This window comes from Fusarium vanettenii (genome assembly GCF_000151355.1).
Source record: "Fusarium vanettenii 77-13-4 chromosome 3 genomic scaffold NECHAsca_2_chr3_3_0, whole genome shotgun sequence".
NCBI classification, from domain to species: domain Eukaryota; kingdom Fungi; phylum Ascomycota; class Sordariomycetes; order Hypocreales; family Nectriaceae; genus Fusarium; species Fusarium vanettenii.
In genome coordinates, this window is record NW_003315880.1 from 2,775,055 (window position 1) to 2,788,216 (window position 13,162).

Here is a 13,162-nt window from a genome sequence, read left to right on the forward strand (position 1 = left end):
TTGTTGTCTTCTTGTACTGAACCAGATCCCTGACCGCCATCATTACCAGGGCCGGGGGGTACTTGGCCGTTTGGAGAGGACTCCTGGCTATAAGGCATAGGCCCGTTTTCGGGTGTTGATGGGGTTCCAGGACATGGGCCAAGACTGCTGTCACAGGGGAGGCCATTACCATTGGGCGGAGGATTCGTTCCTCCTTGCGTGGGCGGCGATCCAGCATCTGTCGGAGGTGCAGCAGTGTTGCTTGCAGGAGGAGGACCTGGTGGTGTTGGGACAGTAGAAGAACCACTAGCCCCTGGGTCAGGTCCATTTGAGCCGGGGACAGGACAAGAAGAACTCTCTGCATCTCCAGAGCAGCCCCCTGGAGCATTGGAGGGAACAGAAGATGATGGAGATCCAGCCGGAGACGAAGGCTGTTGTGACCCAGGCGGCGCTTCGGCAGAGCTGCAACTGCCACTTGGGTCGGATTCTGAACAGGCTTGTCCAGTCATATCATCTGGAGATGGACCGGTCTGGGGGCTTCCTGGGTTTCCTGTAGGGTCGCCACTACTAGGCCTAGAGTTGGGGTTGGGAACCGAAGGCGGTGCTGGGGCTGTTGGAGGTTGACCGGGGACGGGGCATGGGGAGGGTCCATCTGCAGGACAGGTTGGATTACCTTGGTCTGGCACAGGAACGGCAGGGCTAGGTGCTGGCACAGGTTCTCGTGGTGCTGGGGGTGCTGGAGGAGTTGGAGGACTTGATGTGGCACCACAGCCAGGTGAACCATCAGCTCGCCCAGGGCATTCTCCTGGGTTCTGGGCTTCTGGAGAGGGGACAACTGGAGTCCCAGGAGGTCCTTGATTCTGATTCCCGCAAGCCGGATTGTCGGTACCAATGGTGCAGTCTACTGGGTTGTTGCCTTGGCTTCCGGGAGGTGATTGTGAGTGAGAGTTTCCTGGAGTTCCAGAGCCAGGCTCAGGAACAACGCCATCTTCGCAGTCCTCACCGGCTCCTTCTTGAGAACTTGTTTGGCCAGGCACTCCAGAATCGCCAGCAGGAGTCGACGGGCTTGGGTTCTGGGCCGCTGGTGCAGAGACAGGCTGAGATGGGGGTTGACCTGGTGATTCTTGATTGGGACCAGAGGGTGAGCTTCCGGTATTGTCCCCAGGACCAGCGCCAGAGTCATCATTTGGGCTGCCCGATGTTCCTTGATTGGGGCCAAGAGGCGGAGTACCAGCATCGGTTCCAGCACCATTACTTGGGTTACCCGGCACAGTGTTTGGGCTTGTAGGTGAACCGTCAGCTGGGTTGGGAGATGGAGCATTTGGTTGACCGTTGGTTTGGCCAGTTGGGGAGGAATCATTGCCGTTGGGTGAGCTTCCAGGAGGATGCTGAGCCTGTCCGTTGTTCGGAGCCCCTGAGGGATTGTTGTTTGAGCCCTCAGTTGCTGGGTCGCAGTCTGCATCTGCGGCTGCTGGGCTGCCAACACCGTTGCTGAGATTGTCGTTACCCCCGGGGTTATTCGAAGCTGCGTGCGCGAACGTCCCTGGCTGGTCACCATGTGATGTGGAAGGACGTGTTGACTGGGGTTTGAGGACGGGGTCGGTGTTACCGGAAGGTGGACTGGAATCGAGGTTGGGATTTGTGCTGCCAGCGGGTGGACTGGACCCAAGATTGGGATCACCAGCTCCAGACCCGGGAACGAGAGGAGAATCGCTAGTGGGAGGAGGTTGGGGAATACCAGAAGGGACAGATTCGGGAAGTGACAAGGTCAGGACGCCGTTGGAGCCGGCCGTGCAGTCGACAGCAAGAGTGAATTGGTTGCCAAAGGCAAAACGGCCTGTGTCAAGTCGAGGAGTCAAATGAGAGAACTCTCGCGGGGCGAGGCTCCCATGCTGTAGTTCGACAGGTAGAAGGTCGGTAATGAGAGCGCCGTAGTTGGAACATGCGGAGATGGTAAATGCCAGAGCAGGACCATAGTCTTCCCCACAAGAACTAGCCAAGCACAAGAAGAGTTCCTGATGATTGGAGTCAGCACATTGCCAGCAAACGACCAGTCTCCGACGTACCCTTTGCTTGGCCATGTCCATGCAGACAGCTTTGGTGGGTATGTTGTGCTGGCTGGTGAAGCGGTAACGAGTAAGGCCGCGAGAGCAAGTAGCAGCACATTCTATGGTCTTGTCAATTAAGCCTGTCAACAAGAGGGTCAAAGGTACTCACCTGGTACAGACTTGTCATGACCATGTGCAGAGCCAGTGACAAGGCTTGACAGCATCAAGCTGGTGGCGAAGTAAGGCTTCATATCGTGTTCGTGTTCGTGTCTCGAGAGACTGAGTAAGGGAAGAGTTGAAGCAAAGGGAGTAGTGGTTGTGTAAACGACAATGGCCAAAAGAAGCGGCTTGTTGAGGGAGAAGGTTGCCAAAAAGAGCACCGAAAGTCGTCAGGAGCGACAATCGCCAAAAAGAGGAGTAAAGTCCAAGAAAAGAGTTGTCAAAGGGGTTGAAATTGACCGCAGTCACAAAAAAGAGGTGGTAAACGACAGTCACCAAGAAAGTCTGAGGTAAACGACACACCAAAAAAGTAGCCAGCGAAGAACGCGGCGAGTCCAAAAAAGGGAAGCAAGAAATGGTCCAAAAACGGGCTTGTGAGCTCAAGGTGAGGCTGTGGATGATGGAGAGAAGAAGAGAGGAGAGAGGGGAGAGAGTGGGAGAGAGGAGAATAAATGGCCACCGAAGCCATCGTGAGAGAGGGAAAGAGCTGATCTCAGAGGGTGGAAGGAGGTGTGTGGGCGTTGCCGCCTGGGAAGGTGCAGAGTTGACTGAGGAGGAATTGGCAAGAGCATCCTCCTTGAATCCCGGTGACCATCGCCAACTGGAGCAGACTCAGATGAGGAAGCAGGCAAAGATGTGGACTGCCAAATGAATACGCCGTTGAGACCAGAGAACTGACGAGAAAGAGAAGCAGAAACAGTAACAAATAGATTGCTGTCAATTCTGTTGCATGGGTATCGTATCTAATAGAACAACAACGCCAGCGGCTTCTTCTCATCCCCATACCGATCCTTGAACTCCTTCCGCGCCAGGAACTTGGCAAGAGGCATCATGGTGTCCTTCATGTCCATGACGCCGCGCTTCTTCTGGTCGATGTGGGAAGCATCCACGACGAGCCGCTTCAAGTTCTCGAGGGAGAGTGCGCCTGCGAGAGTCAGCCCCTTGTTTCTTTCTGGCGTGGTGGAAGCGACTTACCGTTGTCGATGAGGTCCATGAGTCGGGCAGGTGTACCGACGGCGATGCCAGTTCTGTGGCCCTGGAGGAAGCTGACTTGCTCTTCGACTTTCATGTGCTTGGCGAACTGTTCCATCCAATATCAGCAATTGATCATATAGACAAGACACAAGACGAAAAATACCAGCTTGGAGATTGTGTTGTCCTTGTTCTGAAACTTGCGCATCGATCTGATCTCTGTCAGCTTCACGTCTCGGCTCTCAGATGGCAATGCGCCTCGCACCTCACGATGTCAGCCGCTCTCAAACCCGCTCCTGCAACGATGAGCGTATGAGGCGAACCCTTCTTCTTGGGCGACTTCTTCAGACCCTCGGGGTTCTCCGAGACGCTTTCCAGAAAGTCGGGGAACTTGTCCAACGTCCTCGCCTCCTGCCATGAAGTCGTGTCTTGGATGGCGTTGGCTGTCGCATCGTTAGCAGGTGCATTCGACAGAAGAGTGAGACCTCAGTAGTACCTGATACGGCCAGATCAGAGATTTCAACAGGACTCAGATCGCTGCCGAATCGACTCAGCTTCTGAGCGAGGTGATCCGCCAAAAGCTGGTTGTCCATTTTTGTAAACAGGATGTTGAGACCAAGCTCAGTGTCGAGGGTGTCATCATCCGGAGCATTGGCCTTTCTCTTCTTATTCTTCTTGGGCTTGGGTTGAGAAGGGTTGTCCTCAGCCTGTCTCTTTTTTGATGCCGACATGGTGATTGTCTCTGTGGTTTGGTGTTTCCTTGCAAGATTGTAAGAGTTCGTCGTGGTCGAGGCGTCAAGAAATTTTACGTTTTGCACAGTGCTAGAGTTTGATCATGGCTGGAATGGCGCTAGGGGACATGAGTTCGCACTGTTTCTGGCACTGTATCTAGGACATCAGATCCACCAAGAGTTCATCATGAGTGAAGCAGATTGACGGGCTCATGATGAGTGAAAACACATTCTTTGATATCAAGTTGAATCATGAAATTCACCTCGCTTTAATTACATAGTAGATAGTTGTTCAGATTTTGTTCTACTTAAAACCTCTTCAAGGTCATTAATTCCCCCTGCTTGGTACAACAAGAAACCAAACATCCTCCTCTTTGACGCGCGTCTATAATATCCCTAGAACCCGTACGCCAAGTAATACCAGCGCCTGACCCACAAAGCAATATCTTTCAATGCCCCTACTCTTTATTGCCGTCGAGGCTTAGAAGATGCTGTTCACAATGTTTCCTCCGATAGTCGCACCAGCACCAAAGATGGCGGCGTTACCCAGCTTCTTACCAAACTTCTTGCCGTACTGTCCCATTTTGTTCTCTCCCTCCTGTCCCTGCTGCTGGCCTGAACCCTCGGCGACAGCCATGGGTGGCACATGCGAGTTGTAGGGGTTCTGCTGAGCGGGAGGGCCGTGAGATGGCGCAGGGTATCCGTACTGAGGCTGCTGGGGTGTGGCGGCCTTCTTGGTCTCTTGCTCGACAAGGACATAGTTGCGAGGGAAGATACCCTCCTGGCCGGTGCGGTCGTTGCGGCCCATCCACCAGTCCTGGTTCATATATTCGTAAACGGCGATCTGATCATCCTTCTCGAACGAGAGATCGCGGCCATCAGAGCCAGCGTAGCGGTACAGGGCGCGGGCCTGAGCGACGGTGGGCTTGACGTTGCGCGCGGGGACGCCGGGAGGAGGCGTCTGCTCGTATGCGGGTGGCGCGGGAGAGGGGGCCTTGTCGACCTTGAGGGCCTCAAAGGCCTTGGTCGGGGGCTCGTGGGAGGGGGTGGGAGTTGCGGCCTTGGCAGTGTTGTTGTTGGAGGCGCCAGTTGCGGTGCGGAGAGGGCCAGAGAGCGAGGACTCGGGAGGGAGAGCGGTGTTGATGGTCTCATAGACCGAGTCGTCGATCACACCTTTTTCGAGAAGATTCTCGAGTTCCTGAACAGTGTTAGATTGTCGCATAGAATGGCCATGCGTTGCTCCAGGGGATGTAGCGAGTATGACCGACGGGAAGGGAGGCTATTCACATTCTTGATGTTCCGAAGCGACCGGTTCACCTCGATGATGGTCTGGCGATCAGCAGCCATGGTTGCAGGAGTTGCGCCGGGGCAAAATGGATATATCGCTGGATAATGCGAGCAAAGACAGAAGTATCAGTCGCAGCGATGAATGATTGCTTCACGGAAAGCGAAAGTGATGACAGGGACGTCAAAGCCAGTTAGATGACGGAGTAGAGTTTCATGACCTGTTCAAAGTCCGAAGAGCACGAACAAGAGAACGGACCAGACCCCTACAAAATAAAGCGGGCGGATTGAGGCGGTGCTGCCCCTCGCCGAGACGGGGAGACTTGGCATGCCGGCTTCCCGACCCAATCACGGGGTTGGGTCACTCGTAAACGCCGCGAGGCTCTATGATGCGGTGTAACCGAGTCGGTATTTCATTCCGATGTACGCGTATCATTTAATTGACTTATCTGCTTGTATGAAGTCATCTGTAAATAGAAAAGAGGCTTGAATGATGCTGCAATTCCTACTCTGCTTATAACACTGTAAACATAAGCCTACGTGAAAGGAAACAACATCGCCTAATATGGATCACTCTTGATCCAGCAAGTTGGAGTATTTGATCTCCAATGAAGAGTGGGTTACAAGCAAGCAACTACAAAAACGTCAAGTTTATCACATCCAATGCTTGATAGGAACAAACGTCAATTGACCAAGAGTACCAGAAACAATCTGATACCTAGCTATCCGTAGATCCGTCACCATCCTCGAAAGGGGTTTGCCACATATTGTCGAGAGGAGCAACTAACTATACTCTGCTCTACTATACCCTATGATCTCCCCTATCAACCACTATACTTTGCTTTGTTATGCCCTGTGATCTCACTGTATTGCGCCTTTTTTTGCTAACAATGACATGTTGTTGGATGTGTTCCGCGACGGCCAGGGCGTCCGAATGGCTCCCCCTACTAACAGACTGTGACGACTTCTTAGTATCTATGGAGGACATAGGCGCGACGGTGAGCTTGGGAGAGAGTAGGACTAGTCCACCAGCAAGACAGATAGCGTGTCTCTTGGTGATCAAACATCGAGATGAGGGCCTAGAGTCACTCTTTCATTGGAGCTCCGTCGAATGCTCAACAGCTTCAAAGAAGACGTCCCGGCCATTTTCTATTAGTATATCCTGTCCAGTATGCTAGTTATAAATTCAATGCTCTGCGCGTCTCTTTGAGGCCTTTGTGAAGCATCCTGACCTTCTCATCCTGGGCGAGAATCTTCCAGGTGAGTCCCCTCGCCCCCCAGAAGCCTGGTACAGCCCTTGTCCCGGCAGGTCGTGCGCTCCTGTTGCTAGAGTGAAATACTCGGAGCCACCGCTCATTGTCAATGTGTCGCTATCCGCTCGCTGGTCTGGGGGCTGCTGCACTATGCTCGGGCCCTGTTGTCGCCGCTGTCGTGGATGTGTAGGGCGTCGTTGTCGGGTTGTGCCGGTATGAGGTACTAAGGGCCGAACACGATGAGCTTTGGAGCAGGAAATGCATGCCGACTCAGCGCCCGTCGCTCAGCCTGCCCAGGGAACAACTCCCAGCGAGCCAGGTGTTGTTCTGTAGGAAATTGCAGTGGCCCTGGAAGGCCACCATGGCCGAGACCTGGGCACGGGTGCCCATGCTCTGGGCGAAGGCGGCCTGGGCCGCGCGCAGCGCCAGGATGGAGTGCCAGTGGCGGCGCCGGGCCTGGAATACATCACCTTTCCTACTGGAGTTCTGTAGTAGTTGTAGGTAAGGGACGCCAGTCATGTGTGGCTTGACAGGTAATAGTATGTATTATCGCTGAGGCAATAATCCATAGGAGAAGTCGGCCATGATAATGGCAAGATGTGACAGGGCAGTGTTGCCAATAATCCGTCTCTTCTAATGGCAAAAAAGACGGCCAGGCCTCGTTGAGGACAGATCGAAGATCCAGTTGGTCCGTCTGTGTTCGGGCGTCACTGAGCGACGTCTGCCAGAGATGACTTCCGCTCTTCGCCGCGTTGAGGCCCACCGCAGTGATCCGCATGGCTCCCCCCTACGATATTGTCTCTCGTAGCCTGTTGTGGGTGCTTTTCGCGCCCCTACGAAGCTTGCGGACCTCTTCGCAAGGTCATCCTGGTCATATAGGAAGGTGTGTCGATAGGCATTGGCCGCGCTGCTTTGATCGTTTGGTTGAAGGTCTCTGGGGAAAGCAGCTATCGAGATCTCGTTGACGTATTATTAATCAGTTGGCCGGTCGTAGATTGGTTGACTGATTGGTTCTGGATGTTGTTGGTTGTGGTTGAACCTCCTCTCATGAGGATAATGGAAGCGATTCTGACCTCTTTATTCACCGTTGGCTGGGGTGAAAAGTAGCATCTTGTTCCTGAGACCTGAGCGTCTTGGTCAACTCGGCCCCCTTGTTGAAGTCCTCGCTCTTCTGGTAGGGCGAGTTTCCATCCTCTGAGAGCGAGTCTAGGTCGGCGGGGCGGGAAAAATGGCATCAGTGCCTCCGTTTTCGGAGACTTGGGCGGCATTGTCGCCAGCGTCCGTAGCATCAGTGATTGAGGCCATCCGTAACAGAGACCACCGTAGCTGTAGGATGTCGGGGTGTCAAGGACGCGATGTCTTCGAAACATACAAAAAACCTCCCAGGGTTTTTTCTTCTCTCGGCGGACGAGGGCGTCCTCAAAGGACCCTGGAACGGGCTCTGGCATGCGATCCCAGACACGACGGCTCAGTCCAATCCTCAAGACGGCTTAGCACGTCAAAGACAGGGCGTATATGTGCAGACTCGAAAGGCCGGTGCTTTGACAGCCCTCTGGTGCCAACCATAACTGCAGAAGGCAGTTGAGAAGGAGCCGTTGGACTGCGGGTCCAACATTGCCGTGATGTTGAAGAGGAGGTGTTCCATTCGGGTACACATCCCTACAAAGGCTAGGGACATCCGTTTGCGTTGATGGTGGAAAGGCGCCGAATTGGTCGGGAGGGGTGAAGCATCCACCCAACGTCCAAAGTAGTCTTGATGATGTGAATCCTGGACAACTATGTGAATCCTGGACAACTATGGGAAGACCTGACAGATGTACTATCAGTTCCTGGATGATGTATTAATTGAAATAGACGGCCCACAGACGCGGGATGTCTCGCCCTATGACTTCGTCGGGAAATCATCATCAGCTGTCAATGGGATAACCAACGCTCGGCTGGCTGGCTGGGATTTCCCACCCAAAAACACCCTGCCATCTCCTGGTCAGCCAAGGAGCTTTTGGGACCGGATCCCTGTCTGCGCTAGTTGAAGGGTACTGAAATTCGTATGAAAGACCGCAACCCATGGGATAGATAGTCGACGCATCCTGTCCACTGCACAGCTCCACAACCGCATGGCGACAAAGCGCTTCTATCGGGCCAGTTGTAAGGCTGATTAATGGCATGAAATCATAGAGGAGGTGTTCTTGGTGTTCGATAAAGTCTCGCTCGTCAATGTGTTCTTTGTTGTAGCCGAAGCCCAGCCCATAATGGGTAACTGAGCCAGAAGATCGAAGTCCCGCTCGTTGTTGGTGAGATTGCTCTGTAGTCAGAGCAAGAAGCAACTGAAAAACTTCTCTGGCTCTGGCAGTCTTATCAGGCCAGGCTGCCCCGGGCAGTCTAGGGGAGCTTTGAGGTTTGGCCTTGACAAGGTCAGCGCATCGGGGAGGCACGCTAGTGTGGTCCCGTGTCGATTTGCTGCTGAGCTTGGGTTGTCGAGTCGGAGAATGTGGCGGGCGATTTGGATCGCTGTTTTGTGTGTTTTGATGATGTTCTATGATGGTGTTAATGATATTATAAACAATGTCGCTGTTGTCGCTGTTGTCGCTGTTGTTGATGGTGGTAAGTTGATCTGGATTGCCAGGATGGAGAGTAGGCTCCTTTTATAATTGCGATTCGGCCATGTGTTCATGAAGAAATAAGATTTGTTGAGGCAGAGTGTTAAGCGTGGAAGCATTCATTAAGCTTTTCGTTATTTAGCCGAAGGCTGACTCTATATTAATTCATAAGTTTTCCCGAATAATGAGGGTTTAGTGTAGATAGGGATAAATAAGTTTCTCGGAATCTAATTGGTCTAGATTTTGTATGGCTAGCCACGAAAGAACGCGTAACTGGCTGATGGCACCAAAAGAGTGGGGCTAATCGGTGCTAGCCCCCAAAAGGCTTACGGCAGCTTACGTCTATTTGGAATTGTTTGTTTACTTAGTACTATGCTAGTACTACGCGTTTAATTCATCTCCCCAATTCGATAGGTCTCGACATGGCCTCGTTGATTGAGTAATGGATTTCGGTCTTAACCCCGAAGAGCTCTCTACTGATTTACTCTTCGTTATTTGTGCTCGTTGTGGGGAGGAGAGACCGGAGAGTGCCTTTAGAGCAAAGAGGCAGTCTGCTAGGCAAACTAAGTAATGCATAGACTGCCGTAACTAGCGCGTTTCTTATATAAGTTCTGCCTTCCTCGTCTATAAGTCTCTTAACCCTCATCAAATGAAGCATTCTAGATCTAAAGTCGTGCTCTAGACGCTGCGGAATATTGCACTTCGTCTATCCTCACCTGGTAGACCTGCCACGAAGAGAACCGAAGGAGATGCTGGCCTATCGCCCCCCAACGAGAGATCCGGAACCCAGCCTATATCGCCAGAGAAGCTACGACAACTTCATATAGCTAGGAGTTTATTCGGAGAGTTAATTAGCTAGCCGCATATAGTGCTAGGGACGCCAATTCCACTAACCCAATAAAGCTCGCGGCTCTTCCGGGCTCTAGCTCTATCACCGCCTATATAGCTAACGACCTATCCACTCGTCTCATATTCTAATCTATCTACTCTTCGAAGTAGCACACCTAGTATGGATTACTCTTACTTAGCCACTAGGTTCCATAAGGGGGGGAAGGACTCATAAGATGATTCCTTGAAGGCTAGGGCGAGGGCTAAACTGGCTGTTATCCAGCGCGACTATCGTTCACGACGCTATGTAGGGGAGACTATGTCACTAACTCCCATAATATCTTAACTTGGCTTCTTGGAAGATTTTGAGGGTCCTAGAGAAGGTATCCTTATTCTATGGCCCTAGTAGTTTATTTAGGCTAACTATGGAACGTAGATGGGAGTTAAGATCAACTACGACCGAGTGGGTTTCTAGATAGGGATGGGATAATCAAGGAAGGGGATGACAGGGGATAGTTCTCTAAATCTAATATTAACGCCGATGATTATTTTAACTTGCTGCTTTTACCTACTCGACCACGGAGGTACCTCAAATAATTAGGGGTAGAGTCTAATTCCGATCTAGGGGATAAAGATAAGAACGACGATAATAATTGCGTGGATAGAAGCCCTCTTCGCTATCGCTTACGGTAGCCTTCCGCACAGCCAAGGCATGGTCGCCGTGGTCCTGCCCCTAGTATAGGAGGGCGACTAAGAAAATCTCGAATACAAACTCGATCATCGATGCCGCCACGACGTATTCGGAGTCTAGTAATAATTCCACCTAAAGAATCGGCGGTCTTTTATGCGCAAGATCCGGTGTAGAATGGCGACCTTGAGGCTTGCGCCTTGATTAGTCGCGATAAGGTAATCCTCCGCGAGTTCTAGATAAAGCTGGATAATGACTAAATGCAGTTTTGTAGTCGATACTAGGAGTATTGGTTCTAGATGAAGATCGATTGCGATGGCATTTATGCGCGTTATTATCGAAAAGATAAGAAATGCCGTCCCGATGAGCCGTATTTCTTCTCTGCGGATAATTAGCTCGACTTTAGCCCTATACCGGCCCGGTTGCCCTAGCTTACGCCTACCGAAGAGTCTTTGATTACTCGTGTTCACATCTACGTGAACATTATGCTTATGCGAGGGCAGTAATATAAGTATCGGGGGCACGTAGTTCACTTTCTCCGTAAGGTTAGCTTAGTATATAACTAGCTCCCGCTTCTGCCGCAGGAGTTGAATATTATATTACTACGTCCTGCCAATATATCGTCCCACGCAAATCTTAGTCGGCAATTTACCCGCTAATTCCGTATCCGCTGCTAGCCGGTTGTCATATGGCTAGACTACCTCCGGCGCTATCATCCTAGGTATCGATGCGTCGTTATCAACGAAGAGAGGCTAAATCAATTGCCCTAAGATAGCAATGTCCTAGATGCTATCCCCTAGAGTCAGGTGGAGGCTGCGGATATTAGACCCGAGGAAGATTAGGAGGCAGAGCCTGACCTAGAGGACGAGGCTGCAATGCTAGACCTATTGGCAAAGGACACGGAGCTCGATGCTCTGCGGTCTATTCTCGCCGGAGAGTCAGAAGCTAATTCAGAGCTTTCCATAAGCTTCTAGGCGTAGGCGCAACACGAGCTATAGCTCCCGAATATACGACATACACCTATTAATAAGTTTAATCGCTCTTATGCCCTACTCTCCTTGGCGTTTCCTTGCCTCTTTCCTAACGGTAGAGCCGACTTTATTAAACCTCGATTGCGCTCTATTGATTACAAGGATTATATCGAGCACGCAATGCGCTGGCACGACGGGCGTTTTGCACGCTACCCGACCTTCCGCTTCGTCGCCTTTAATACACTAATACGGTCATAAGCACATTCGCGGTCTAGATTCTTCGTGAAGCAATATAATGGGAGATAGTAGCCGCTAACGCGAGAGCAACTTATTTAGGCGCTGGAACATAGCGAGGACCCCGAGGCGCAGGCGCTAATTAACTCGATCGCAAGGCATGCGGTATCTATTCGCGGTATGCGTCTATTCTAGAATAAAAAGAGGTAAGACCTCGAGGCCTATGCCTATAACCTTAGTTATCCTAGTGCATTTATCACATTTAGCCCGGTAGATTTATACTAGCGGAGTCTCTACTAGTATATGCCCCAGTATGACGACTAGTTAGCCGCCACCGAGCCGGAGAGGATGGCTCTATCGCGCCGCCTATTGCGGCAGAACCCTCATATTGCTGCTTTCTACTTCTACCGCCGATATACCCTCTTTCGGGATATCATGCTAAGTAAGAAATTTAGCATCATAGATTACTAGGATCAGTACGAATAGCAAGGCCGTAGTAGCCCACATAACCACGGCCTATACTAGATAGATAATTATCTAGGGGCCGATATAGAGGACGAAGCGGCTCGTGATATATTTGCACGCATATAGGGATTCTACGTCACTACTATTAACCCTAAGCCAAGTAGGACTATGCCTCAGGGTAAGGGTAATCCCCTAAGCGTAGATCCCCTAAGCATAGAGATAACATTCCTACGGCTCTCATAAATCGTCAACCGTTACCAGCGCCATAAGTGCAATACCACGTATTACTTGCGCGTGAGGAAGAGAACCAGTGATCTAGCGAGGGATATAGAAGGTGCCGCTGCGGATATCAAGGCGGTAAACGTTGCCAATCCAGAGAGGGAGTGTCATTTTGACTTCCCTCGTGCCTTGCGGGAGCTAGCCGCAGTGATTAGGAAGGAAGGCAAGTCATACTATATCTTTGAGGCGGCCCGGAATAATAGCCTTATAAATAACTTTAATCCTGCGATTATCCTAGGCTAGCTAGCCAATATTGACATATCTCCTTACACTAGCTTACAGGCGGTTATTACATACGCTGCGAAGTATTGCAGTAAATCTGAGAAGAAGACCGAGTCTTTCGCCAGGCTTACAGACCAGGTCTTACCTCACACATCGCATGTTTAGCCCCTATTATCCTTCTCCTCTCGCCTAATGAACAAGTTGATTGCCGAGAGAGATTACTCGGCGCAGGAGATTTCCTATCTACTGCTTAATATTCCGCTGCAAGAAGGCACCCATATGGTTATTACCGTGGACTACCGTCCGTTAGAGTAATAGGCACGTTCGTATCGTATAGACGGAGATATCAACGAGGCCATCGGTAGCTATAGGAAATATCTAGAGAGAAAGGA

General features: G+C 51.3%; 3 protein-coding genes across 3 annotated transcripts; all 3 read right to left on the minus strand.

Annotated features, from left to right (window-relative positions):
- Positions 1–2,989: 2,989 nt before the first annotated feature.
- Positions 2,990–3,949, minus strand: NECHADRAFT_103849 (uncharacterized protein; the record flags this gene model as incomplete). The annotated part of the gene is made up of 5 exons (XM_003053214.1): positions 2,990–3,171; positions 3,222–3,327; positions 3,385–3,430; positions 3,484–3,661; positions 3,691–3,949. The coding sequence occupies 5 exons, from the start codon at positions 3,947–3,949 to the stop codon at positions 2,990–2,992; spliced, it is 771 nt and encodes a 256-aa protein (XP_003053260.1).
- Positions 3,950–4,222: 273 nt separating this feature from the next.
- On the minus strand, positions 4,223–5,438 carry NECHADRAFT_67619 (uncharacterized protein). The gene is made up of 2 exons (XM_003053215.1): positions 5,237–5,438; positions 4,223–5,147 (listed from the first exon to the last, which is right to left on the minus strand). The coding sequence occupies exons 1-2, from the start codon at positions 5,294–5,296 to the stop codon at positions 4,431–4,433; spliced, it is 777 nt and encodes a 258-aa protein (XP_003053261.1). The 5' UTR covers positions 5,297–5,438; the 3' UTR covers positions 4,223–4,430.
- A 2,955-nt stretch (positions 5,439–8,393) lies between these two features.
- Positions 8,394–10,625, minus strand: NECHADRAFT_78084 (uncharacterized protein; the record flags this gene model as incomplete). Its single annotated transcript, XM_003053216.1, has 7 exons — positions 8,394–9,019; positions 9,414–9,425; positions 9,800–9,891; positions 10,108–10,183; positions 10,242–10,305; positions 10,484–10,532; positions 10,600–10,625. 7 exons carry the CDS (start codon positions 10,623–10,625, stop codon positions 8,394–8,396), a joined length of 945 nt encoding a protein of 314 aa, XP_003053262.1.
- Positions 10,626–13,162: the final 2,537 nt, after the last annotated feature.

Coding starts and splice junctions, on each gene's coding strand:
- NECHADRAFT_67619 (XM_003053215.1), bottom strand. CDS start 5,296: ATGGCTGCTGATCGCCAGACCATCATCGAGGTGAACCGGTCGCTTCGG. Junction 5,148..5,236: donor CGCTTCGGAACATCAAGAAT/GTGAATAGCCTC, acceptor AACACTGTTCAG/GAACTCGAGAATCTTCTCGA.